Source organism: Mauremys reevesii, linkage group 1 (assembly GCF_016161935.1).
Source record: "Mauremys reevesii isolate NIE-2019 linkage group 1, ASM1616193v1, whole genome shotgun sequence".
Lineage (NCBI taxonomy): Eukaryota > Metazoa > Chordata > Testudines > Geoemydidae > Mauremys > Mauremys reevesii.
Window position 1 is genome coordinate 113,409,848 of NC_052623.1, and position 14,581 is coordinate 113,424,428.

The following is a 14,581-nucleotide window of genomic DNA, read 5'->3' on the forward strand; positions in this document are numbered from 1 at the left end:
CGATATGGCATGTATGTCTTGGACAATGCTGGTGGGACAAACTCCGTAATGCATTTTTCAGTTATCTTTGTATATTGAGGTTTATGGTCCAAATTCAATCTGAAGTCAATGGTAGCTGTTGGATTCTCAGTGCTTCTGTAAATCAGGTTACAGGTGTCTAAGTATGAATTTAAGAGCTTAACTTTAGGTATTCCTATATCTAAAAATCTTGACCATAATACTTTAATAAAAAATCCCAAATGCAAACTGTAAATGTTGGTTGCTTGTTAAATGTAGTCTTTCACTTAACCAAATGAGCAATACTTTATTTTCTGTAGCTAATACTGCCTGTTATGTTTCATGTGACTTTCATAACAATCTGTTTTCTATTTCTGAACACTTAATATATTTTTGATAATCCTTTATCTTTTGTAGGCCATTAGGATCTGAAAATCTGCTTCTTAGAGGAGCTACTTTAAAGAACACAGAGAGAATCTTTGGTAAATATTTAAATTAATAAATGATGAAAATGCATTTTCAGTTAAAATGTAAACGTTAAATCAAGTTAAAAATCTATAATTACAATCACTTGAGCATAAATCTTCCCTTACATTGCCTGAACTACATCTGCACCACAGAGTGCATTTTTGTCATTATTAAGAGAACTGAGATAATCACAACTGACATACAGTAGCAATGACACCCCCCCTTTTTTTTTTAAATAACAGTTGATTTAGTATGTAGTAATCAATAAGTACTAGCTATCAACAATAGACCTTGGAAGGAAATGTTATTTAAATTCTGCACATAAATGTGTGATTTTAATCCACAAATTTGTTGGTTTGGTGTGGATGTGGCAGGCTAGCAGTGTGTGCTCAAAAGCTCAGTTGTGTTAGCAGTTAATGAGCCGTTGGAAAATGTTGAGTCTCTGTTGCTGAATCATTAGGGCACATGAATTGTTACCCCAACCTAATATACGTAGGGCTGGCCAACATTTTCTCTTAAAACTGTTCTTCAGCAGAGAGTTGGATTTTCATCTCAACATTTTTTCCCCTCCATAAAGGGTCTGCTTTCTGCAGAAAATTTCAGTTTTATGTTTACAAACCAATCACCAAAAAATTGAAATATTTTTGTTTGGAAATGCTGCCACGGTGCATCATGGAAGTTGTAGTTCAGTTGCTTCATGTCCCCATTCTCCTCTATGGGTCAGGCTCCTTGACTAGACTACGTGTCCCATGATGCACCACCTTCTCTTTCCAAGAGGGGAGACTATGAATGGCAAGATATCTAGAAAAATTTTGCAACCTTTTCTCTCCAGAAGAACCCAGCAGGAAATGACTAGAGGAGAGATGTTGTCAAATTTCCCTTCCTTACTTGGAATAAAGAATAATGTAATTAGTATAATTAATATGTATTTTTATTACTATTTTAAATTTCATAGGACTATTTTATAAACTCAATGAAGATGTGTGTCAAGCTGAGATACTGCCACTTCTTGAGCAGTTGCTGTTGACCTTGTTAATAACACACCTAACATATGGAATTATCCCAGCACAGCACACATGCCTGTGTGTCTTATTTTTAGTAATGAGTTATGACCCAGGATACATTAGATCTGATTTAATGTGTACCTTGGATACATTTTTTTTTGTTTACAGCTGATTATAATTGCTGTATTTAATCTATTTTTTTAGTCTCTGAAGCTGTTATTAATGGGGCTGTGCAAAACTATAATAGTTTTTTTAATGAATGAGTAGGTTCTGCTGAAGAGAGCAAAATCTGTGGATTTCTTTTATTCTTGGATACATCATGTAGTTTAGGCTTGTTTAGAATACTTCTTATAACCTATCATTTAGTTTCTAAAATTGAAGCTCGACAAATAACCTAGAATTACAATGTGGACTATTCACAAATACTTTGTTCAGTTGCATTGGGTAACAACATGTCAAAAGGCACTCCAACGCAAGAATTGTGAAGAACATGGTGTAGATTCAAGATGAAAAAATGTGAATTAGAAATGGAATGTGAATATTACTGCTTCTAATGCAGGTCCCTATGTGCATTTCGCTGTCAGTGTGCCTGAGTCTGGAAGTTTTTTGCTAGTAGTGTCCATTGGTCTGCACCAGATGACCAAAAACGGTTTCAAGATCTGTTGACGTTATGGATAAGCTCCAGATTCTTCTGGAGCAAATTCAGGAGACACCTTACAGACTCTTGGATAGTTTAGAGTGCAGGACCTAGCAGAGTAGCACTCTCCATCCTTGAGCATGCCAGGCTTGTGTGGCATGCTCCAGCAACAAGTGCACCTTGCTCCTCAGAGGGTAGAAAAGAGGTACTTATTCCCAGACAAGGTAACAGCATTTTTATTTACTCATCCTGCCTGAATCTTTTAGGGGTTCGGGCAGCCACTGAACAAGTAGGTAACAGCACCCAAGGTCCGTCCCCCCAGGTAAAGAAACCAAAAGTTTAGACCTCTTTGGAAAAAAGGTATTTACATCCACCAGCATGCGATTCCAAATAGCCAACTACCAGGTCTTGCTATCGAAATACAATTTGTCAACTATTCAACAATTTCTGAATTCAGAGATAAGTTCCCTCCAGAGAATGGGGCATAATTTGAGGTCCTTATTGAGGAGGGTAGATTAGTGGCTAGAACATCTCTACAGGCTGCAGTTGATGCAGCTGACATGTCCTCAAGGTTAATAGCAACTGCCGTTGTGTTACAAATCCTGGCAGCACTTCTTGAGATTTCTCAGGGAGGTTCAATCAGCTGTAGAGGATTTGCCATTTGATAGGAATAATTTATTTAGTGAAAAGACAGATGAGTTTTACACTCACTGAAGGATTCCAAGGCAACAGTATGGTCCCTAACTTTATATACACTAGCACTGAAGAGGAAGTGTCCTAAACAGCCTTATGAACCAAGACCACAACCCTTCTACCACCAAAGGGGATACAAACCACCACAGAAGCGATAGAGGATCCAGAAAACTAAACACAACACTCATCCTCCTTTCAGCAACAACTTCATATCAAGAGGTAATTTGACGAGACCGTCAAGAGCTGCTAACCAACTGAGACGCCATTTCCTTCCGACCCAGACATCCATTTTGGTGGCTGAATAGCCGAATTTTTCCATGCCTAGTAGATAACAGACAAATGGGTTCTTAACATCATCCAGTTCAGATACACAAAGAGTTCCTCTATCCTCCCCCTTCAAAACCCTATTCCCTTTTAGGGGCCACTTTCATAAGAAGATACTAATTCAGGAGGTAGACTCCTACTTCAGCAGGGAACTGTAGAGCTGGTACCATCTCAATATGAGGGGGGAGGATTTTATCCAAATATTTCCTCATATCCAAGAAAAGGAGGGTGGAGATCCATTTTAGACCTCCAATAACTCAATGTCTTTATCTGCAGATTGAGACTGTGGATAGGGTTGCCAAGTCTGACTGAAGCTGTTCCAGGAACATTTTTCCCCAACATGGCGTAATGTAATTTTCTTAAAATATCCTATTAAAATGTCCTGGATTGCTTTCAATAGTCACTGGGAGATCAATGCCAATTCCGGGAGATTCCAGGCCAATCCTGGGGGGGTTGGCAACCCTAATTGTGGATGGTTATCCTGGCATCAATAATTATGTCCCTAAACAGAGACAAATGGATCATGGGTCTCAGCATGAAGGATAACTATTTTCATATCAACATCTATCCCTCTAACTGAAGATTGCTGAGATTCACTGTAGGTCCAATCGTTATCAGTTCAGGGTGCTCCCTTTTGGACTAGCAACAGTATCCAGAGTGTTTACAAAGGTACTTTCTGTCATGGCAGCATGTCTGACACCACGGCTCAATAGTCTTTCCTTACCTGGATGATTAGCTATTGAGAGAGAGAGCTCATCAGGAGGAGGCACTGACATCAACCTCATCTCTCAGTGCCACTGGGAAATCTTCATGAACACAGAAAAGTCCATTTTAGTTCCATTGTAGACCACAGAATTTATCGGCGCACCTCTGGACAGATTTCAGTCACTGAATAATTTAATCAATCAACTCAGAGCCCTCAGTCATTGAGTTGTACATGTTTTATTCTCCTGTGTCACATGGCATCCTACCTACTTGATACCATTTGTGAGACTTCGGCTTCGCTGCCCACATGCCTGGCTTCAGATGGTATCTGTGCCAAGCAGGCAGTGGCAGTGCAACAAGTAGATGTGCACAGGAGTTTCCTTTGTTCCACCCCCAGAAGAGGATTATTAGATACCTCCCTCCTAGGATGGGGCTCCCATCTAGACAAACACACAGCACAAGGGACATGGACTCCCTGAGAGTCCAGGATGCACATGAATGTACTGGCACAGAGAGCTGTCTGAGAGGCCTGCAAGCAATTCTTACTGCTTGTACAATCCCAGTGTATTGAGGTGATATCAAACAGTATCACAATAGTGTGCTACAACAACAAGGAAGGGGGCGCGAGGTGCATATCCCTGTACATAGACATGGTCAACCTATGGAATTGGTGTATTAGTCATAAAATCACCCTATCATCAGTACATCTTCCAGGATACACAGAACATTAGTGGCACAGCATAGATGTCATGATCAACCACAGATGAGAGCTACATGACCCTGTGGTGCAGAGCATATTCAGGAAATTGGGATTCCCTTCTTGGGATCTATTAGTAGGACAAGAAAACAGTAAATGCAAGACATACTGCTCCAGAGGAATTAAAGGTCAGGACTCCAAAGGAGATACCATCCTAATCCTTTGTGTACCCCTTTCTCCGCATTCCTCTCTTACCTCGAGTCCTCAGGAAGATCCAGCAAGATAGAGTGGTGATCATCCTCATTGCTTCCAGATGGCCTAGACAGTTTTGGTTGCCCAACCTTCTCCAGCTGTCAGCTTGACCCCCATCAGCCTCTGATCTTTCTGGACCTTCTGACATAGGACAATGGCAAGATTGGACATCCCAATCCAGAGTGTCTCCACCTCACAGCCTGGTATTTGGATGGACATCAAATCTAGAACAGACATGTTTGTTAGCAGTTCAAGCCATCCTTAACAAGAACAGGAAGGAATCCATCAGAAAGTGGCTAAGTGGAAGAGATTTTCTATTTGGGCCTGACATTGCCATATGGCCACAAATTACCGGACATGCCCATTATTTTATATTATCTGCTCACCCTGAAGTCCTCAGCTCCCTATGAGTGCACATGGTGGCAATTAGTGCCTGCCACCCTCCAGTCAATGACCACTCTATTTTCACCCATCCAGTAATTACATTTTCTAAAAGGTCTAGTTCAGGGGTTGGCAACCTTTGGCTCACGGCCCAACAGGGTAATCCGCTGGCAGGCCGCGAGACATTTTGTTTACACTGGTCGTCCATAGGCACAGCTCCCTGCAGCTCCCAGTGGCCATGGTTCACCATTCTCTGGCTGCCGCTTCCCTCAGCTCCCATTGGCTAGGAACGGTGAACTGCAGCCACTGGGAGCTGTGGGGGGGCATGTGTGTGGACCGTCAATGCAAATAAAATGTCTCACAGCCTACCAGCGGATTACCCTGATGGGCTGCGTGCCGAAGGTTGCCGACCCCTGGTCTAGTTAGAACCTTCCCTCCAGTAACTAAACCCACTCCAGCATGAGACCTTAATCTGGTCGTCTTCACACCATTTTGATGACCATTTTGATGACCGTTTTAGTGACATGCTCCTCCCATCTCTCTGTGAAGGTTGCCATGTTAATGGCCATCCCATCAGCAAGAAGGGTTGGTGAACAAGGTGCCATTATGGATTATCCACCTTATGCAATTTTCCATAACGATAGTTATGCTGAGGCTACACCCAGAATTCACCCCCAAAGTCCTCTTGGGCTTTTGCCTAAAACAGACTATACATCTACCTGTTTGTTTTTTCTGAAGCTGCATGCTGCTAATGAGGAGAGGAGACTTTATTCCCTGGATATATGCTAGGCACTGGCACTCCTCCAACAAAGAACATGTTGACTTTTAGGAAATCACCTACGTCGTTTGTTTTGTTTGTTGGCAGAATGGATGAAGGGACAAAGTGATATCTTCTCAGAGGCTTTCCAAGTGGATTTCAGGCTGTATCCTGTTCTGTTATCAGTTAGTTGATATCCTCCTCTGCAAAATGTGAGGGCCCATCAAGCATCACTTCATCTGCCACTGACAGACATCTGCAAAGCGCAAGATGGAGTTCTATACATACCTTCACAAGACATTATGCTCTAATACAAGCCTCTGCAGCTGATGCTTCATTTGGATCTGCAGTCCTTCAGTTATCCATACTGTGTAGGTCCTCGCATACTCTTCCTTCCTCATCAATGTGCAGTGGAATACACATAAGGACTATTACTTGAAGAAAGAGAGGCTAATTATCTTGTATAGTAACTGGAGTTCTTTGAGATGAGTAGTCTCTAGCTGTATTCCCCTATCTGTCCATCTTGCCCTCTGCTTGGGTTCTCACATGATTTGTGGTAGGGAAGGAACAGGAGAAGTAGTCAGTCTTCACTACCCCTTATGCTTTTCATCTGGACCACAGGTGGGGACCAATGGACACTACTAGCAAAAAAATTTCAATCTCAGGCGCATGAAGTGCATGCGTACCCACAGAGGAATACAGATAGGACCACACATCTCAAAGAACCTCCAGTTACTATACAAAGTGAACAACCTCTCTTTCTTAAAGTTTGCCTGTACTAACCATGATGTTACAACTGTTTGTAATTTCTGAATATCATCTGAACCAGTATTTTTTTCTTCATATGGCCAAGGCAGGATGTAATGGTAGGGTATGTAAATAGCAGGGCAATCAGAGATTTTTTTTATTCATGTCAGGATTGTATATCCTCAATGAACAGCACAAGATCAAGAACACTTGCATTCACAATCTTCAATCACAATCTTTACTAAAATAGTTTTTCTTATTTCAGGTGTTGCTATATACACTGGCATGGAAACTAAGATGGCATTAAATTACCAGTCAAAATCACAGAAACGATCTGCTGTTGAAAAGTAAAGCTTCTATTATCCTTTTTTAATATTTATTTTGGGGCAAAAAGAATATGTTTGGATTTAAAAAAATAATCAGACACATTTTTGTTTATGCTAAAACTATACATTTCATTAACTAGAATATAAGTGGAAGAAAGACTTAGTAAAAGTTGCATCTTTCTGTGTGTCACTATGGGCTCCTGTTAGATGTTTGTTCCTCTTATTGAACAGATGACTATATTTTAGAAACAACACTTCTTAATGCTAGATACCTTTTAGAAATCAGCTGTACTTTACCATTCTAGAGTATCGTAACTCTTGCTGCTTAGAATAGATCCACTGACAGAATCACCAGATTATGCCATGTTCCAGTACCCTTACAATTCCAAATTTTTAGCATTTAAATGTTGAGTTCAATAGACAAAACTCCTTTGAGGCACTTCAGTCTGGAACAACATACTACAGTAAAATGGAACCAAACTGCAGAAACATTGTACTACCACTCTGTCTCTGTCAGGGTTTCTGTGTTTTATCTAAAATGAATGATGGTCTACACAAGCAAAATGAATGGTTCTTCTTCGAGTGATTGCTCATATCAATTCCAGTTAGGTGTGTGCGCGCGCCATGTGCACGGAGGTCGGAAACTTTTTCCCTAGCAGCTACCTATTGGGCTGGCTGGGGAGCCCCCTGGAGTGGCGCCAATATGGCGTTCTAGATAAGACCCTGCCAGCCCAACCCCACTTCAGTTCCTTCTTACCGCCAGTGACGGTTGTTGGAACAGTGGTGTCTTGTTTCTCAAGTACTCCACTAATCTCTAGCTTTCTCTTAGTAGTTACCTTTGTTAGGGTATGTCTACACTACGGGATTACTCCAATTTTACAGAAATCGATTTTTGGAAACAGATTGTATAAAGTCGAGTGCATGCGGTCACACTAAACACATTAATTCGGCGGTGTGCATCCATAGTACCGAGGCTAGCATCGACTTCCAGAGCGTTGCACTGTGGGTAGCTATCCCATAGTTCCCGCAGTCTCCCCCGCCCATTGGAATTCTAGGTTGAAATCCCAATGCCTGATGGGGCAAAAAACATTGTCGCGGGTGGTGATGGGTACATGTCGTCAGGCCCCCTCTCCCTCCCTCCCTCTCTCCCTCCCTCTGTGAAAGCAACAGCAGACAAGTGTTTCGCGCCTTTTTTCCTGGGTTACCTGTGCGGATGCCATACCACGGCAAGCATGGAGCCCACTCAGCTCAACGCAGCAGCCATGAACGTTGTAAACACCTTGCACATTATTGTGTACTTTATGCTGAACCAGAACCTGCAAAACCAGGCGAGGTGGAGGCGGCAGCGCAGCGATGAGAGTGAGGAAGACATGGACACAGAATTCTCTCAAACTGCGGGCCCCAGCGCTTTGGAGATCATGGTGTTAATGGGGCAGGTTCATGCTGTGGAACGCCAATTTTGGGCCCGGGAAACAAGCACAGACTGGTGGGACTGCATAGTGTTGCAGGTGTGGGACGATTCGCAGTGGCTGCGAAACTTTCATATGCGTAGGGCCACTTTCATGGAACTTTGTGACTTGCTTTCTCCTTCCCTGAAGCACAAAGACTACAAAATGAGAGCAGCCCTCACAGTTGAGAAGCGAGTGGTGATAGCCCTGAGGAAGCTTGCAACACCAGACAGCTACTGGTCAGTCGGGAATCAATTTGGAGTGGGCAAATCTACTATGGGGGCTGCTGTGATGCAAGTAGCCAAAGCAATCACTGAGCTCTGCTACCAAAGGTAGTGACTCTGGGACATGTGCAGGTCATATTGGATGGCTTTGCTGCAATGGGGTTCCCTAACTGTGGTGGGGCAATAGAAGGAACCCATATCCCTATCTTGGCACCGGAGTGCCAGGGCAGCCAGTACATAAACCGCAAGGGGTACTTTTCCATGGTGCTGCAAGCACTGGTGGATCACAAGGGACGTTTCACCAACATCAACGTGGGATGGCCGGGAAGGGTTCAGGAACACTAATAACAATGAGAATATTGTTTGCGTCTTCAGGAACACTAATCTGTTTAAATGGCTGCAGCAAGGGATTTACTTCCCAGACCAGAAAATAATCATTGGGGATGTTGAAATGCCTATAGTTATCCTTGGGGACCCAGCCTACCCCTTAATGCCATGGCTCATGAAGCCATACACAGGCAGCCTTGGACAGTAGTAAGGAGCTGCTCAACTATAGGCTGATCAAGTGCAGAATGGTGGTAGAATGTGCATTTGGACGTTTAAAGGGTCGCTGGCGCCAGGGGCGGCTCCAGGCACCAGCACACCAAGTGGGTACCTGGGGTGGCAAGCCACGGGGGGGCGCTCTGCCGGTCGCCGTGAGGGCGGCAGGCAGGTTGCCTTCGGTGGCATGCCTGCGGAGGGACCTCTGGTCCCGCGGCTTTGGTGGACCTCCCGCAGGCGTGCCGCCGAATCTGCAGGACCGGAGGCCTCCCGCAGGCAAGCCGCCAAAGGCAGCCTGCCTGCCATGCTTGGGGCAGCAAAATACCTAGAGCCGCCCTGGCTGGCCCACTTTACTGACACACTCAGACCTCAGCCAAATCAATATTCCCATTATTATTGCTGCTTGCTGTGTGCTCCACAATCTCTGTGAGAGTAAGTGGGAGACATTTATGGTGGGGTGGGAGGTTGAGGCAAATCGCCTGGCTGCTAATTACATGCAGCCAGACACCAGGGCAGTTAGAAGAGCACACCAGGAAGTGCTACGCATCAGAGAAGCTTTGAAAACCAGTTTCATGACTGGCCAGGCTATGGTGTGAGAGTTCTGTTTGTTTTTCCTTGATGAAAACCTGCCCCCTTGACTCATTCCCTGTAAGCCACCCACTCTCCCCCCTTCGATCACAGCTTGCTTTCAAAGGAAATAAAGTCACTATAGTTTAAAACCCATGTAATCTTTATTAATTGATTATAAAAATAGGGAGAGAACTGACAAGGTAGCCCGGGTGGGGTGTGGGAAGAGGGAAGGAGGGAAGGAAGGAAAAGGCCACTTCAAAACTTGTTGAATGACAATCTTTTGCTTGGGCTTTCCACTGGGGTGGAGTGGCAGGGTGCACGGAGCCTTCCTCCCCTCCCCCACTCCCCCCGCGTTCTTGGGCATCTGGGTGAGGGGGCTATGGAACATGGGGAGGGGGGAGGGCGGTTATACAGGGGCTGCAGCAGCACTCTGTGATCCTGCTGCCGTTCCTGAAGCTCCACTAGACACTGGAGCATGTCCGTTTGATCCTGCAGTAGCTGCAGCATTGCATCCTGCCTCCTCTGATCTTCCTGCCGCCACCTCTCATCTCGAGCATCCCTCCTGTCCTCATGTTCGTTGGCCGCTTTCCTGTACTGTGATACTGTGTCCTTCCACTCATTCAAATGAGCTCTTTCACTGTGGGTTGATTGCATGATTTCAGAGAACATTTCATCTCGCGTGCGTTTTTTTCGCCACCTTATCTGAGATAGCCTTCGGGACGAAGGAGGGAGGCTTGAAAAAATTGCAGCTGCGGGAGGGAAAAAAGGGAGAGAAGTATTTAAAAAGATACATTTTGCAGAACAATGTGTACTCTTTCATGATGAACAACACTATTCACATTACACAGCACATGTGATTTCAGTACAAGGTCGCATTTTGCATCTTAATATTGAGTGCCTGCGGCTTTGGTGTTAGAGATCACAGACGCAGGGACGGGCAACAGAATTCAGCTTGCATACGGCCATGGTAAGCCATTGTCTTTCGGCTTCTGCAACCTTCATAAAAGCAGCGCCCTCCTTTCCCATACCAAGCAAAGCCCATTGAGTGCTGCGTTTTTTGTGTTAACGTGCAGCAGCAGAAACCAAACTCCCCGCCCCCTCATCCAGTTATCTGGGATGATCACTTTACCCCTCCCCCCACTGCGAGGCTGGTATCAGGGAAGATCCCCGCTAGCCAAATGCAAACAGCTCAGCACCAATGCCCCCCCTCCCCACCACCACTTGGCTAACTGCAGGGAAGGATTTCTTTTCAGTCACAGGCAAACAGCCCCGTAGGACCGGCCACCTCTGTCCCTTTAATTAAATTCCCGTATTTCAACCAGCTTACCATGAATGATATCACTCTCCTGAGGATAACACAGCGAGATAAAGAATGGATGTTGCTTGAATGCCAGCAAACACCGGGACCATACGCTGCTAGGCTTTGTCATGCAATGATACCAGATTACTTGCTACTAGCATGACGTGGTAAAGTGTCCTACCATGGAGGACGGAATAAGGCTGCTCTGCCCAGAAACCTTCTGCAAAGGCTTTTGGAGTACCTCCAGGAGAGCTTCATGGAGATGTCCCTAGAGGATTTCCGCTCCACCCCCAGACACGTTAACAGACTTTTCCACTAGCTGTACTGGCCGCGAATGCATCCCAAGTCCTCAGGGCAAATTAATCATTAAAAAACGCTTGCTTTTAAACCATGTGTAATATTTACAAAGGTACACTCACCAGAGGTGCCTTCTATGGCTTCATGGTCCGGGATACCACCTTGGGAGGGTTGGGAGGCTACTTCAGTCAAGCTGAGAAAAAGATCCTGGCTGTTGGGGAGAATGGTGTGCTGTGTCTCTCCGCAAGCTCATCCTCTCCTCATCATCATCTTCCCCGTCCGCAAAATCCTCAGGCATGGCTGAGAGTACCCCCTCCTTGGAATCCATAGTCGGGTGGGGTAGTGGTGGCAGCCCCCCCTAGAATTGCATGCAGTTAAGCGTAGAAGCAGCATGTCTGCAGCTTTGCACCGGACCGTCTGTTTGCTGCTTTGGTTTTCGGGTACGCTTGCCTGAGCTCTTTAACTTTCACGCAGCACTGTAGTGAGTCCCTATTGTGTCCTCTCTCCATCATGCCCTTGGAGACTTTTTCAAATGTTTTGGCATTTAATCTTTTGGAACGTAGTTCTGCTAGCACGGAATCCTCTCCCCATACAGCGATCAAATCAAGTATCTCCCATACAGTCCATGCTGGAACTCTTTTTCAATTCTCGGACTGCATGGTCACCTGTGCTGATCAGCTCTCCACGCTGGGCAAACAGGAAATGAAATTCAAAAGTTCGCGGGGCTTTTCCTGTCTACTTGGCCAGTGCATCCGAGTTCAAATTGCTGTACAGGGCGGTCACAATGGTGCACTGTGGGATAGCTCCCGGCCAATACCATCGAATTGCATCCACACTAACCCTAATTCGAACTAGCAATGTCGATTTCAGCGCTGCTTCCCTCATCAAGGAGTACTGAAATTGATTTTAAGAGCCCTTTATGTTGAAGTAAATGGCTTTGTTTTGTGGACGGGTGCAGGGTTAATTCGATTTAGCGCTGCTAAATTCAACCTAAACTCGTAGTGTAGACCAGGCCTTAGTTAAATGTTGATAGTTTATCTTAGTGTTAAGTCTGACTCACGGCATCAGTTAGACTCACGGCGCTGATCCCACAGCCACGACCCTCGGAGCCATTCACACTCGAGGTCTCTGCCGACTGCTGGAACATGGTCTCGCTCGAGGTCCAGGTCACATTCGGCAACCTCACGGCACCGTTCGGACTGACGCCGTTCAGAGCGCCGATCCCCGCGCTGGCTGTCGTCGCGGCACCGCTCTCCATCGTGGCACCGGTCACCAGGTCGTGGTCACGAAAAGCTCTGTGATGCCGATCTCCGTATGACCCTTGTCTGTCAAGGGACTCGGTGCCCCCCTTGCTCCATTCATGCACCGCTCCTCCTTGGCCGTCGCGATCCCAGTCCCCATCCAGCAGATTAGGGAGAGCTTCAGGGGTTTCGGACATTCCCCAGTCGGGCCTGGGAAGCCTCGGTCATGACCCCCTGGCGCCCAACTGGCAAACCCAGTGGCAATTTTGGACTCCCTAGACATATCATTATGCCCAAGACGCCCCCCCGGTTGCCCGGCCATCATCACGGTCAGAGACCCAGCCTCCTGAGGTGATCCTCCTTTTTGATGGTCAGGGCCTGTTTGCAGAGCAAACAGATTCCCATCTGCCTACCTTAAAGGACACAAGAAACACTATTAAATCCTTGGGCATGCATACCCTAGCTACCCAAAGAAAGCCGTTTAAGCCCCAGACCACCCAACAACGCCCCTTCCCACCTAGACCCATGCAGGACTTCTCCCGTCGGAGAAGCAGGTACTCTCGACGTAGGCCATTACGTCCCCCCTGCGGACAGGGTCAAGGACAATCCAAGCCACCTCCAGGCCCTAAGCGCCCATTTCGAAGGTGCGCTCAAGGACGGACTATCAGCTCACACCCCGGACAATTATCCCTTTCTGAACCGTCTATCCCATTTCTACCATGCCTGGTCCCTTATTACATTGGACCATTGGGTCCTCCGCATGGTGCAGACGGGATATTCTATCCATTTCCGTTCCATCCTGCCCTCCCACCCCCCTTTCCCGTCCCTCTTCAGGGACCCTTCTCACGAGCAGCTCCTCGTCCAGGAGGTACAATCCCTCCTTGCCCTAGGGGCAGTGGAGGAAGTGCCTCAGGAGCTATGGGGCAAGGGTTTCTACTCCTGTTATTTCCTTGTCCCCAAGGCAAAGGGAGGTCTAAGACCTATTCTGGACCTCAGGAAGCTCAACAAGTACATCGTCAACCTGAAGTTCCGCATGGTCTCCTTAGCCACAATTGTTCCCTCACTGGATCCAGGAGACTGGTATGCCGCCCTCAATATGAAAGACGCATACTTTCACATTTCAGTTACTCCGCCTCACAGACATTTTCTCCGTTTCGTTGTGAACAAGACGCACTATCAGTTCACAGCCCTCCTGTTTGGCTTGTGCACAGCCCCTCGCGTCTTTACCAAGTGCATGGTGGTCGTGGCAGCTTTTCTTTGCTGAGACCACGTGCACATCTTCCCGTACTTCGACAACTGCCTTATACGGGCCAGTCTCACCAACAAGTCCAGTCTCGAGTACAACTGGTCATGGACACGTTCAGTCGCTTGGGCATCATGCTGAATGTCAGCAAATCTGTCCTCTCCCCTACTCAAACAATAGAGTTCATTGGGGCAGTCCTGGATGCAAACAAAGCGAGAGCTTTCCTCCCGGAGGCCCGGCGCCTGGCCATAGCAAGCATAATTACCAGCTTCTGCAAGTTTACCACCACCACAGCAAGACAGTGTCTCAGGTTGCTGGGTCAAATGGCATCCTGTACCTACATGGTGCAACACGCCAGGCTAAGACTCAGGATTCTACAGATGTGGTTGGCATCAGCTTATCGACAGTCTAGATATGGCGCTCACGGTCCCAAAGTGCACACTCGACTCCCTACGTTGGTGGCTGGATCCCTCTATGGTGGGTGCCGGGGTCCCATTCCATCCCCCTCAATCCAGCCTGACCCTGGTTACAGACACATCTGCCCTGGGATGGGGGGTCCACCTCGAGAGCCTGATAATTCAGGGCTTATGGCATGAAAGCAAGCTGTCATTACACATCAACATCAAAGAGCTCAGGGCGATTCGCCTTGCATGCCAAGCGTTCCTTCCCCACTTACAAGGCCACTGCGTAGCAGTCCTAACGGACAACACCACGGCCATGTTCTATCTGA

General features: G+C 46.3%; 1 protein-coding gene across 8 annotated transcripts in view; it reads left to right on the plus strand.

Annotated features, from left to right (window-relative positions):
* The window catches only part of ATP11A (ATPase phospholipid transporting 11A), a 234,710-nt gene that overhangs the window by 163,830 nt on the left and 56,299 nt on the right, over positions 1 to 14,581 (plus strand). For all 8 annotated transcript variants that reach the window (XR_005585383.1, XR_005585384.1, XM_039490954.1 and 5 more), the window contains 2 exons: positions 415 to 479; positions 6,928 to 7,009. Coding sequence is in view for 6 of the 8 variants with exons in the window: in XM_039490954.1 (XP_039346888.1) it covers positions 415 to 479; positions 6,928 to 7,009 (147 nt within the window). In the remaining 2 variants the exon portion in view is untranslated. The remainder of the gene's footprint in view (positions 1 to 414; positions 480 to 6,927; positions 7,010 to 14,581) is intronic.